Raw genomic sequence first — 13,322 nt, 5'->3', positions numbered from 1 at the left:
TAGTAGGTTTATGAGAGGTTTAATTCTCATTAAACCACCAATTCGGCCACCAGTCACAGAATGGGACCTGAATTTGGTCTTAACTCATGCGTTCTCCTTTTGAACCCATGACTTCCTGTGATCCTAAATTTCTCACATGGAAGACTATCTTCCTTATAGCCATTACATCAGCTAGAAGGGTTAGTGAGTTACAAGCACTTGTCACGCACTCACCCTATACAAAATTCCTACATGAGAGTGGTTCTCCGTACACATCCAAAATTCCTCCCCAAGGTAGTTACAGAATTCCATTTTAACCAATCCATAGTTTTACCCACATTCTTTCCAAGGCCTCATTCTCACCAAGGAGAACAGGCCTTACAAACCTTGGACTGTAAGCGTGCGCTAGCATATTACTTAGACCGTACTGCAGTCCACAGGAAATCCATTCAACTCTTGTTTCTTTTGATCCAAACAAACTGGGTAAAGCAGTGGGTAACCATACCCTCTCCAACTGGCTAGCAGATTGCATACAGTTTTGCTATGAAAAAGCAGGCCTTCCTCTCCAAGGGCGAGTAAAGGCGCATTCAGTAAGAGCAATGTCAACCTCAGTAGCACACTATCGTTCAGTGTCAATTCTTGACATATGTAAAGCAGCAACATGGAGTTCTCTTCACATCTTCGCAGCTCATTACTGTTTGGACAAAGGAGGATGACAAGATTCAGCCTACGGCAATCTGTCTTAAAGAACTTGTTTCCAGTATAATGCCGACTCCTTCTACATCCAACCTGCTGTGCTTTTTGGCTGCCTCATTTTTACCAACAATACTGCAATGTTGCTTCACTACAAAATGACTCTGCCTATAGCTTGCTAAACACCTACATGTGAGGACTAGCATCCTGCTTGTCCTGGGATAAAGCAAAATTGCTTACCTTGTAATAGGTGTTATCCCAGGACAGCAGGATGTAGTCCTTACGAAACCCACCTGCCACCCCGCGGAGTTGGATCAGATACGTTTTATTTTATTTTTGCTAACGCTTATTGCTACATACGAGACTGAAGGGAGACCCCTGTGGCAGAGAATATCATGGCATGCTGGGCATGCTCAGATTGCCAGTCAAAAGTTTCTAGAAACTTTGACAAAGTTTTCCACAATAGGGCTCCATCAATGATGTCACCCACATGTGAGGACTACATCCTGCTGTCCTGGGATAACACCTATTACAAGGTAAGCAACTTTGCTTTATGGGGCTTTCCTGTTCCTTGCAATGAATGTCCAAAGGAAGGCAGCAAATATAAATGAATGGAATGTCTCCCTTTTGATGAGGCTATATGCATGTTAGGGCTTTTCAGCTTGAAAAGAGTTGGCCAAGAGGCGATATAATTGAAGTTCATAAAAACAGAAGGAAGCCTGTCTTAAATCTTTTAAGAATTTAAAAATCTACCTCTGTAATCATGCCTTTTTCTAATCCATATCTTTCCCTTATTACTAATGGTGCTTATGATCATAAGTGGCTTTCGTTGTCTTGTTTTACTTTTTGTTTTTTTGGTTGGCATGTTTACCTATATAATTATGAATTTGCATGTTTTATGGCCTCTCATGATTCTCCTCCTTTTGATGTTCACTGTTACTCGTTTATTTTTGTTTTATTCTGTTTGTTTTACTGTGTGCCTCTTAGAACAGCAGACAATGCGCCATATAAATATTTTAATAAATAATTGAGCGGGTAACCATGCCATGAAACAACCAGCGAATTTTAAACAAATTGTGTGCAGAGTAAAAAAGTACTTTCTACAATTAGGCTGTGTAATCTGTTGCCAGAGGATGTGGTTAAGTGAGTTAGTATAATGGGGTTTAAGTGTTTTGGACAAGTTTCTGGAGGAAAAGTACATACCTTATCCCTAAGAGTAAACAAGAAGAAATCTACTTGCAACAGGTGTTGGTTGCTGTCTGAGACAATGCTGGGCTCTCTGGACTTTGGTAGGACCCAGTATAGCATTTATGTTAATTTTATGGATTGACATGGATGTGGTTTACCATTTGGTGTGAGAACAAGGCCCTACATTCTTCTTGTGCGCCACACAAAAACTGCTAGAGTAAATTCTACCTTTGCCTGGACTAAAGCAAAGACCAACCCTATTGGAGTACACCATAATAGCATAAGTAGCTGTTGCTGCCATTTTACTAGTTGTCACCTCACTATATACAGTAGGGATGTGATTTGGGTCCGGAATCGTAGCCAAAATCGGAATCGCACACATGGGAAATTTTTGTTCCTGCGATTCATAGCATTTTAATCAGCTGCGCCAGAGCCGAAAAACTCACCCCGACCCTTAAAATCGAAATTCTTTAGAATCCTCCCCAAACCTTCCTTTAAGTACCTGTTGGTCCAGCGTCCCTCCCGACTGATTACCCCCCCCCCCCCCCCCCCCCCCAACTTAAAATACCTGGTGATCCAGCGGGGTTCCCAGGAGCGATCTCCTGCTCTCGGGCTTTGACTGCCAGTAAACAAAATGGCGCCGATGGCCCTTTGCCCCTACAATGTGACAGGGGCTATCGTGCCATTGGCCGGCCCCTGTCACATGGTAGGAGCAATGGATGGCCTGCGCCATGTTTAAAGATGGTGCCGGCTGTCCATTGCTCCTACCATGTGACAGGGGCCGACCAATAGCACGATAGCCCCTGTCACATGGTAGGTGCAAAGGGCCATCGGCCCAAGAGCAGGAGATAGCTCCTGGGACCCCGCTGGACCACCAGGTACTCGAATGGGGGGGTGGGGGAATTCTAAAGAATTATATTTAAAGGGTCGGGTGAGTTTGGGGGGGTTTGGATGTGTTCCCTTTCTCCCCTACCCCCAAAACTATGATAAAACCATACGAACCATTCGTGGGGTTTTCCTATTGGTTTCGGGGGGGGGGGGGGGGGGGCTCCAAAACCTGACGAATTTTGAAGTATCATACGATATTTCAAATTGTCAGAAAAACTATTCACGTCCCTAGGTATCTGTTTCATATGGGATTCCATTAGAAGTCTTCCATCAAACCACTTGATGCATTAGGTAGGGATGTGCATTCATTGGGCCACTCTTTTCGGCCATGTGCACATATCTCGCGATCAGAAGATGTGCACACAAAACTGATAGTATGCGCTCTTTTAGGTGGGTGCCCACATGCTTGCATGCCAACAGTTTTGTGCACATAAATTCCAGTCACGAGTGGAAACGAATGGACTAAAAAGCCAACGAATGCACATCCCTAGTTTTGGGTTCTCAGTATGGTATTCATTCAGCTTGTGAAAGCCCTTTGGAACATTTGAGCTCAAGTACCTGGAAGATCATATTTTTGGTGGCAGGCACTTCTGCACAATGTCTGTGAGCTCCAGGCCCTCGTGACTTTATTTATATTACACAAGGTTTCAACATAACAGGGTATTGCTGCAAGTTTAAACCTAAGGTGGTGGTAGACTACTGTTTTGACTGTCTTGCAAACGTTTTCCTTCCCCCCCCCCCCCCCCCCAGTTTCTCACGTTTACAGTTTATTTTGGGAAAAGAGCAACTAACTGTCCCCTGAAATGGACCCTGTTTCGGAGAGCTATTTGGAGTGTACTAGTCAATCAACTTTCTTACTAATACCATAATCTAGGATTGCTGTAACCAAACAATTTCTTTTTGGCTAGCCGATTGCATCTACTTTGTCCAAGTAGGCCTGGCTTATGGGCCCATCAAGGCTCTTAATGTTTGTCTACCGACACAACCATGGCTCTAAAATTGACCTCTTGAGTAGATCTGCAGAACTGCAGCCTGGAGTTGTTTGTATTTATTTCCAATTACTGTTAACACTCCTGATTCAGTAGGTTTGATCAGTCTGTCCTCCAGGGTCTCTGAGGGGGAAAATCCTGGGCCTATTATGTTGAGGGTTGTTTTCCATGGCAAAATACATTTGGTGGCAAGTCTTGGTTTTTTTCTGCCTATTGGCCATCTTTTCTCTTTTTTTTTTTCCCCCCATGTGTTGGGATTCCCACTTTTGTGCCCTATTGATCTTGCTTGTCGTGAGAGAAAGCAGTTGCTTATTTGTGACACGTGAAACATTTACAGTACCTGAACATAATCTGCTTTTGAAGTGCCAGTAAGCAGAATCTACATAAAACAAATAGATAATTAGCCACACGGTCCCACCCTACGCTGATTATGAAGTTGTTAGCTATTATTTAAGAGTGAGGGAGAGATTCCGAAAGATGGCATGTACATGGGGAAATCATGTATATGCCCAGAAATCTTTAATCAGAATTCTCTGGTAGACTGACTGTTGATGCAGTGTCATCCACTTGTGGCTAATTTTTCTTATTTGAGAACACCTATTAACAGGTAAGATGCTTAGCTTTTTGGGGAAGGGAGTATTAGTGGGTTTTGCACACCTATTCATCACAGTGATTATTGATCTTGGGATTGTTTTACTAGTTTGCAATTGCAGTATATTTTTTTGAAACTTAGATTTAAGTTTCTGCTCACATTGGTCTCCAATGTGTGTGTTTTATACCAGAGCACAAATGGCAACACTTAAAAAAAATAAATTCCAACTGTTTTTATTCTTAATAGAACTACTTTTCCTGCATGATAGGAGTATGATAAAAATTGGTATGCTCCAATGATAAAGCAAGGGATATTTAATTAAAAATAAAAAAATAATTATCGGTCGCACAATCCATAGGTCTAGGTGACTTACACTTCGACAAACACAGTATCATTTAACATGCAAAGCAAGGTTGTAAATAAAGATAAATTCAAACTAACTAAAGTAACTAATCTTGATAATAGCTAAGAATATTTCCACAAATAAAATTAAAATATACAAGATGTAAAATATACATTTTGTAGCCTAATACAGTAAGTCCCTCAAATTTATAAAACTATAAGATGTTTCATGCCATCAGATCAGTCAAGTAAATATTAGATGAACATTTGGGGCAATATCTATAGGAAGCTGGAATATTTACCCAAACTTTTTTATTTTTCAACAGGCAAATCCTGATCCAAACTGTTGTCTTGGTGTGTTTGGCTTAAGTCTGTATACCACAGAAAGGGATCTAAGAGAAGTATTCTCAAAGTATGGACCCCTTGCTGATGTTTCCATTGTGTATGACCAGCAGTCCAGACGTTCAAGAGGATTTGCTTTTGTGTATTTTGAAAACGTCGATGATTCAAAAGAGGTGAGTTAAAGGCTTTGGCGCTGAAAGATGACGTTCTTTATTGCTGTGCAGTCATGTTAACCACAGCTAGTTGACACCTTGACAGAAGAAAAAAGTATGTTATCTAGTTATGATTGGTGGTAATCTCTTCTACTTTTAGTACAGATTTATCATTTTGGAGAAAAGTGGTGAGATTTTAAATTGTAACAGATCAAACCCCCTATTTGACACATCCAAAAAATCTGAAAAAAAACCCAAAAACCTCGATAAGGATTATTTAATTTAGACCAGCATGAATCTGTGTGAAAAACTATGGAGTAATGCAAAATAACATAATGGCATAATCTTGTTTTGAACACATTCACTTACCCTGGTAAAAACAGTTTTTATTCCCCCTTTCCCTCCTTTATTGGTCAGTGGGGAAAAAAATCTTAGTAATCCAGTCCATAAATTTGATATCCCCAGAAAAGAATTTTAGAATTGATGTCTCAAACTGTTTGAAGTGAGCGGTTATAAATTTGTATCTTATGAGGGCTGGTGAAATAGACAAGAACTACATATTGAAAAATGGAAACCTATTGAGTAGAATATATTAGTCAGACCACAGTTTTTGAACATTTAAATTTCATGCTTTCCATTTAGTTTAAAGTCTTATTGAACATAATCTATGACGCATGGGGTATACAATGGTAGCATAAATAGGCTTTGTATCAAGTAGATGGCAGATAAATACTATATGGCCATTCCAATCTGCGCGTCCATATGTCCTGTTAAGCTTTATATTCCCATCCTCTCTGTTTGATACTGCCATCATATCCACTTCCACAGGGAAGCTGTTCCATATGTAAACTACCCTTTCTATAAAGAGATATTTCCTAGTGTGTAGCCAGATGCACTCAGGAGCAGCGGGTTATATGCTCCCCTGCTAGCAGAGACGGAATCAAGTTTCAAAACTGATATCACCTTAGATACACTCCCTGCATTGACCTCTTCCCTCCAGTATCTCTGTCACCTAGCAGATGTGGGTGAGCTTTCCCTATCAGGATCGCTGTACTCTTTAGAAGAGAAAAGTTTGCCTTTCCCTGTACATACCTGGATCAGTCCAGACTCCTGGGTTTTGCGCCCCCCCCCCCCCCCCCCCAAACAGATGGAGACAGTTATCAAAACAAACTCCGCCTATAAATAGGCTGGTGCCACCTACAATCCAGCAGTATTCCTCTGTCTCCGGCAGATGGTGGATGTGCAAAACCTACAGTCTTGGCTGTGTGCTTACTTGGGTTTTCTTGTGTTTAGTTAGTTTAGGGGACTTTTTTTGTCTTTTGTTTCTGGCTTATTTAAGCTTTATTTAAAAAAAAAAAAATTGAGTGGTCGGAAGCCTCCCAAGGGGATATTTGGTTCTGAGAGAACCATCTCCCGCTGGTGTGAGGCAGCTGCTTCACAGGGTCTAGGGCCCCACTTATCTTAGCTTGGGTACAACACCGGGAACCCGGTTCACTCCACCCGAAGGGATCAACACCTTGGACCACTGCCGGACAAGTTTTATAATTTTAAAAAAAAAAATTGCTTTCGTTTTTGCTCCCGCGCTGGCTCTCTCCATCACTCCCTGTCTCAACGCAGTAGTTGCTTTTAAGTTTTTTTTCTATTTCTTCACTATTTTGTTAATTTGTTGAATTTTGTTTAATTTTTCTGTCACAATGCAATGCCGCGTTCATCCGTTTGTGCGTGTAGGTTTTCACGTGTGCGTCTCTCCAGGTGGGATCTTTGCTCTGCTTGTATCCCGGGGGGGAGGGGTCGTCGGAAGCTGTAAAAAAAAAAAAAAAAAGCAAAACTAGTAAACGGTCTGCCCAGGTCCTGGTTGGGACGTCTGCTGCAATTCACTCTGAGGCTGATCAGTTCCCATTCAGCGTGGGAACGGGGACCCTTTTTCAATCTTTCAGGAGGATAGCCTCGAGTCTCCGCTCAGAGGTTTCCCAGATACTTCTAGTCAGGAAACTGATCCAGATGACCCAGACCTCCAGCCCACGCCCCCCACAGGGGGTGGATGTAGTCCCTGATTTACAGCACCAAGCTGCAATGCGTGGAATGCATGCTGCGGAAGGGGATGACCCTAAGGTGGTGCACCTTTTTAGAACGGAGGAGTTGGGTCCCCTTATTCCTTCGATTTTAGCTGAACTGGGTATTGAAGTTCCCCCAGAGGAATCTAAACTGGTTGCTATGGATCCGGTTTTGCTGGGTCTGAGGCCCTGCTGCTTCTTTTCATTTTCATTTCTCGGCTACAGATTTGCTTTTCCGGGAATGGGATACCCCGGATCTGGGTTTGAAAGTAAGGCCATGGACAAGCTATATGCTCTGCCAGAGGAGGCTTTAGAGCTGCTTCGAGTACCCAAGGTAGATGCGGCAGTGTCCGCTGTTACCAAGAAGACCACTATCCCGGTTACGGGAGCTACAGCACTCAAGGACCTGCAAGACAGGAAGTGTGAAGTGCAACTTAAAAGGATTTTTGAGATTTCTGCACTGGAAGTACGTGCAGCTATTTACAGCAATTTCGCCTTACGAGTTGGTCTCCGCTAGGTTCAGCAGTTGCAAGCTAACGCCGCCTTATCAGATGAAGAGGCAGCCCAGGCAGATCGTCTAGAAGTTTCGGTGGCGTACACTGCGGATGCACTACATGATCTCTTGCACACATTGGCCAGATTCATGATTTCAGCTGTCTCAGCTCGTAGGCTCCTCTGGTTGAGAAACTGGTCGGCAGATGTATCCTCCAAGTCACAGCTTGGGTCCTTGCCCTTCAAAGGCAAACTACTTTTCGGTAAGGACCTAGAAGATATGATCCAATCTCTGGGGGAGAATAAGATTCATCGGTTACTGGAGGATAGACCGAAATCCAGAGGCTCCTTTTCCTCTCGGGCCAGATTCAGAGGGAATCGAAGATTTTGCCCATCTAAGAGCACCCAAGGCCCCTTTTCGGCAAGCACCTAATAGGTAACAGACCTGGTCCCAGTCCTTTTGGGGCCACCGATTTTGGCAGGCCTGGTAACTGTCTGCTTCCATTGCAAAATCATCACAATGAAGGGGCGCAGGTCCATTGCTCTGTGTTGGAGATAGGAGGCAGACTGTTCCTGTTTTTCGAGGAATGGACCAAAGTAACGACAGACCACTGGGTCCTCAAAGTGATAAGAGAAGGCTATGCTTTAGGTTTTGCATGGCGTCCTCGGGACCAATTTCTAATTTCTCACTGCGGTTATGAAACCAAGCGAAGAGCGGTGCAGTATGCTTTGCACCGACTTCTGCAACTAGGGGCCATCGTCTCAATGCCTCTAGAGGCAAGAAGGAAAGGCCGTTACTCCATTTACTTCATAGTACCAAAAAAAGAAGGATCCTTTCAACCCATTCTGGATCTGAAGAGTGTAAACAGATGTCTCAGTTACCCGGTTTCGCATGGAGACACTCCGGTCGTTGCCTTCATGCGCAAGGGAGAGTTTCTAGCATCCTTAAACCTCACGGAAGCATATCTTCATATAGGCATTCGGTCAGACCATCAGAGGGTTCTTCGGTTTTCAGTACTGGATCAGCATTTTCAGTTTTGGGCTCTGCCCTTTGGTCTGGCCACAGCGCCCAGGACATTCACAAAGGTGGTGGTGGTGGCAGCCCATCTCTGAAGGGAGGGGTTACTGGTGCATCCTTACTTGGATTATTGGCTGACTTGTGCGAAATCAAAAGCACTTGCCCAGGAGGTAATTCAGAGAGTTCTTCAGCTCCTGCAATCGCTGGGCTGGGTGGTCAATCTCGCCAAGAACAGACTGGGTGATCTATTCGACACTCAATAGGGCAGAGTTTTTCTTACAGTGGAACGCATTTCCAAGCTGCAAGTCCAAGTAAAAGGTTTAATGCTAAAGCACCTACTCAGTCAGATTATTTACAGGTTCTCAGGTCAATGACTTCAACATTAGAACTGGTACCCTGGGTCTTTGCTCATATGAGGCCTTTACAGTCCGCCTTGCTTTCCCGATGGAACCCACTCTCCGAGCTTTTTCATCTACCTTTGCCACTTTGGAGGCAGTGCGATCCAGTCTCGATTGGTGGTTGGTGACGGACAATTTAACCCAAGGAGTTCCCCTGGAGGTGCCCGACTGGATACTGGTCACCACGGATGCCAGTCTCTCTGGTTGGGGAGTGGTATGCCGAGGGGAAATAGGTGCAAAGTCTTTGGTCTCCTGTCGAATCGCTCTGGTCGATCGACTGGAAACCAGGGCGATATGGTCGGCGTTGCTTTTCATCCTCTTCTCCAGGGCAAGTCGGTCAGAATTCTCTCAGACAATGCGACCATGGTGGCGTACATCAATCGCCAAGGAGGAACCAGAAGTCAACAGGTGGCGATGGAAGCTCGCCAATTGATCAGCTGGGTAGAACAAAACTTGGTAAGCATAGCAGCGTCTCACATCGCTGGTGTGGATAATGTGCAGGCAGACTTTCTCAGTCGGCATCGCCTAGATCCCTGAGTGGGCGCTGGCAGAGACCGCTTTTCAACTCATCTGCAATGCTTTGGGCACACCGAGCATGGACCTAATGGCAACTTTTCGGAATGCCAAAGCACCACGGTTCTACGCTCGTCGCAGAGACAGGAGCAGAAGGGTTAGATACCCTAGTGCTGCCTTGGCCCACTGAGGTCTGCTTTACATCTTCCCGCCTTGGCCATTAATTGGCAAAGTGCTCAGGTGGATAGAGATCTATCCAATGGAGGTCATTCTGATAGTTCCAGAATGGCCGAGATGTCCCTGGTTTTCAGACCTTCTCAATCTCGCAGTGGAAGGTTCGCTGCAGTTTTCAGTTCTCCCAAACCTGCTACATCAAGGGCCTGTTTGTTTGGAGGACGTCGATGGCTTTTGAAAGGCAGAGGTTAAGTCACAAAGGCTATTCTCCAGCCGTAGTAGCTATGCTACTGCGATCACATAAGACTTCTACCAATCTCACATATGTTAGAGTATGGAAAGTTTTGAGTCTTGGTGTTTGACCGAGAGGTCGCGCCTACCCGGGCCTCTGTGTCTGATATTCTGTGATTTCTACAATCCAGTCTTTCTAAGGGTTTGTCATGTAGTTCCTTCAGAGTGCAGGTCGTGGCACTTGGTGGTTTGCATGTCTCCATTCAGGGTGTAGCGTTAGCAGCACATCCGGATGTAGTTTGTTTCCTTAGGGAACAAAACACTTGCATCCTCCAATTCGGCATCCTTATCTGTTGTGGAGTCTGAATTTAGTCCTCACTGCTCTTTGCTTGGCGCCTTTGAAGAGATCGACTCTAAAAGATCTTTCCTTAAAGGTGATTTTTCTGGTGGCCATTACATCTGCTTGTAGGGTATCAGAAGGCCAGGTGCTTTCCTGTAGGGAACCTTTTTTTGTGGATTTCGAATTCGGTTATTTCTTTAAGAATGGGTCCATCTTTCTTGCCGAAAGTGATTTCCTCCTTTCATGTTAACCAACCGGTGGAGCTGCCGGCCTTCACGGAGTCAAACCGGACCTTTTGGCTAGCGGCTTGCGGAAGCTCGATGTTAGCAGAGCCTTGCTGCGTTACCTTGAGGTCACCAATGAGTTTCATGTGACTGACCATCTTTTTGTGCTGTGGAGAGGTCTTAAATGAGGACAGCAGGCATCCAAAGCTACTGTAGCTCGTTGGCTAAAGGGGCTATTAGGTCGACTTATCTCCTTTTGTGGTAGATCCCTTCCTACGGGTCTGCGTTCCCATTCGTTCACAAGCGGCGTCTTGGGCAGAGTGTCAGATGGTATCACCACAGGAGATTTGCAGAGCGGCTATGTGGAAATCCCTGCATACTTTTGCGAGACATTACAGATTGGATGTCCAGGCTCCAGTTTCAGAAGGATTTGGAGAGGGAGTGCTTCCAGTGGGCCTCTCCGGATCCCATACCAGGTAAGAAAGCTCTGGTACATCCCAGGAGTCTGGACTGATCAGAGTACGTACAGGGAAAGAAAAATTAGTTTCTTACCTGATAATTTTCGTTCCTGTAGTACCATGGATCAGTCCAGAATCCCGCCCGTCAGACATGGAAGAAAGGGAGAGTCTGCTCGGTTCTTATGTATTTCGTTATTTCAGATTGGCAGAGATTTTCAATTTTTTGCCCTCAAGTGGTTTTCAAGGTTCAGGTCCCAGGAGGGTTCTGTGGACCGGTTTGTTTCTTTTATTATAGTTATGATAGTTTTGACAGTTCCATTCTGCTTTGACATTGAGTAATACTGCCGGGACTGTAGGTGCCACCAGCCTATTTACAGGCGGAGTTTGTTTTGATAACTGCTCTGTCTCCATCTGCTAGAGGAAGGGCAAAACCCAGGAGTCTGGACTGATCCGTGGTACTACAGGAATGAAAATTATCAGGTAAGAATCTAATTTTCCTTTAAATTGGAGAAAGATTGAGTTTCATTCTCCTGCGGTGATACCTAAAGATCCCTCCCCAGTTGAGAATTCCTGAAGCGATTTCAGAGATCCTCAGCGGTGTGCCTTGGTCTGGTAGCCGATTCCTGGGGTGGACTTTGCTGCTGAGGCAGTGGGTGCAGTGGTGACTGCCAAAGCCCTCTCCCACCACAGCTAGAGACCGTCTTTGTACTCAGCCGGTAAGCGCTGAGCCTAGGTAATGGGGGGAGGGGGAATTTCCCGTTCAGATACATTGGAGGGGTTTCTGTAAGACTTCCTCCAGTCTCCTTGCTCGGCGCACTGTACTGATGTCGTTCCCAATCCGTTGCTGTAAAGGGAGGTGGGCATCTGAGCGGGTTGAGCAGCCCTCCAGTGGGCTAGGGAATCCTGGTGCACCCGTACTTGGACAACTGGTTGATCCGGGCTAAGTCCGTGGAAGAGAGTCTCCAGGTGACCAACAGGGTGACCTCCTTGCTTCAGGGACTCGGTTGGGTTGTAAACAATCAGATAAATTATACATAGTTGCAAAAGAAGAAAACAACAATAGTGAAATGATAGGTATAGGAGGATGGTGGGGTGAAAGAGGAGGAGAAGGGAAAGATGTAAAAAGGAAAGTAACAAAAATAGTATTAATTCATCTTAAAGGAGGGCTTCATATTAAATTTCTGAAATTGTAATACTTAAGGTTGATGCCAGTTGTAGTTACTGTTTTTTTCTTGTTTGGGTTTGAATGGTTGAATTGATTGTAGATGGATTGTTAAGGATGATCATTGATGTAAACTGTATGGAAGAGGAAAGTTTTTAGGTCCTTCCTGAACATTTTGATGTTAGATTGAGTTCTTAAATAAGGCGGTAGAGAGTTCCATTTTTTGGGGGAAGCAATGGAGAATGCTCTGTTTCTAGTAGTTGATAGTCGAGCATCTTTAATGGGAGGAATTTTTAGACAAGAAGTGTTAGATCGAAGATTTGTTCTGGTAATTTGTGGAGTGATTTTTAAACCAGTATGTTTTTATGATGATCAGCATGTATTAATTTGTGAGTGATGATCAAGATCTTATAATCTAGTCAAGATTTAATAGGAAGCCAATGAAGCGATATTAGTATTGGGGTGATGTAAACATATTTTTTTGGTCCTGTTAAAATTCTAGCTGCTGAATTCTGAAGAATCTGCAGAGGTTTGCTTGTTGATGGAAGGCCAATCAGAAGAGAATTACAATAGTCTATTGTTGAAAAAATTATAAGTTGCAGGACGATTCTGAAGTCCATTGAATTAAAAAAAAAAAAAGGTTTTAAACGTCTGAGAACTAGGAGCTTATGATATCCTTCTTTGATTTTAGTTATGTGTATATTGTAGTATAGGTTCCTATCCATGATAATTCCAAGATTTCTGGCGTGATTGACAGGGGAAATAAAGTTGATTTGATTGTTAGTGGTGAATTGAGGTGGTGGAATTAAGTTGGGTTTTTTGTTCATGATAATTCAGTTTTATCAATATTGATTATTAGTTTTAAATTTGAAAGGAGTTGTTTTAGTGCGTCAAGAATCATGGAAGTATCTTTGTATGTTTCATCAATGGATTTTTTTATAGGAATAAGGAGTTGTTAGTTGATAGCTCCACACTGTTGAGAGTTATTGTGCTATCTCTAAGTTCTTGGTTTGCTGGCAGCAACCCTGGAAGCAGTGCCATGGGCGAGGGCACACGTGACCACGTCAACGCTCACTACAGTCTCATTAGAGCC

At 43.9% G+C, this 13,322-nt stretch overlaps 1 protein-coding gene across 3 annotated transcripts in view; it reads left to right on the top strand.

Annotated features, from left to right (window-relative positions):
- Positions 1 to 13,322, top strand: part of TRA2B (transformer 2 beta homolog) — a 98,449-nt gene that overhangs the window by 52,987 nt on the left and 32,140 nt on the right. For all 3 annotated transcript variants that reach the window (XM_029606481.1, XM_029606484.1, XM_029606482.1), the window contains one exon: positions 4,998 to 5,186. In XM_029606481.1, the coding sequence (XP_029462341.1) occupies positions 4,998 to 5,186 (189 nt within the window). The remainder of the gene's footprint in view (positions 1 to 4,997; positions 5,187 to 13,322) is intronic.

Source organism: Rhinatrema bivittatum, chromosome 6, assembly GCF_901001135.1.
Source record: "Rhinatrema bivittatum chromosome 6, aRhiBiv1.1, whole genome shotgun sequence".
Classification (NCBI taxonomy): domain Eukaryota; kingdom Metazoa; phylum Chordata; class Amphibia; order Gymnophiona; family Rhinatrematidae; genus Rhinatrema; species Rhinatrema bivittatum.
Note: the sequence above shows the minus strand (reverse complement) of the source record. Positions and strands in the feature narration are given on the sequence as shown.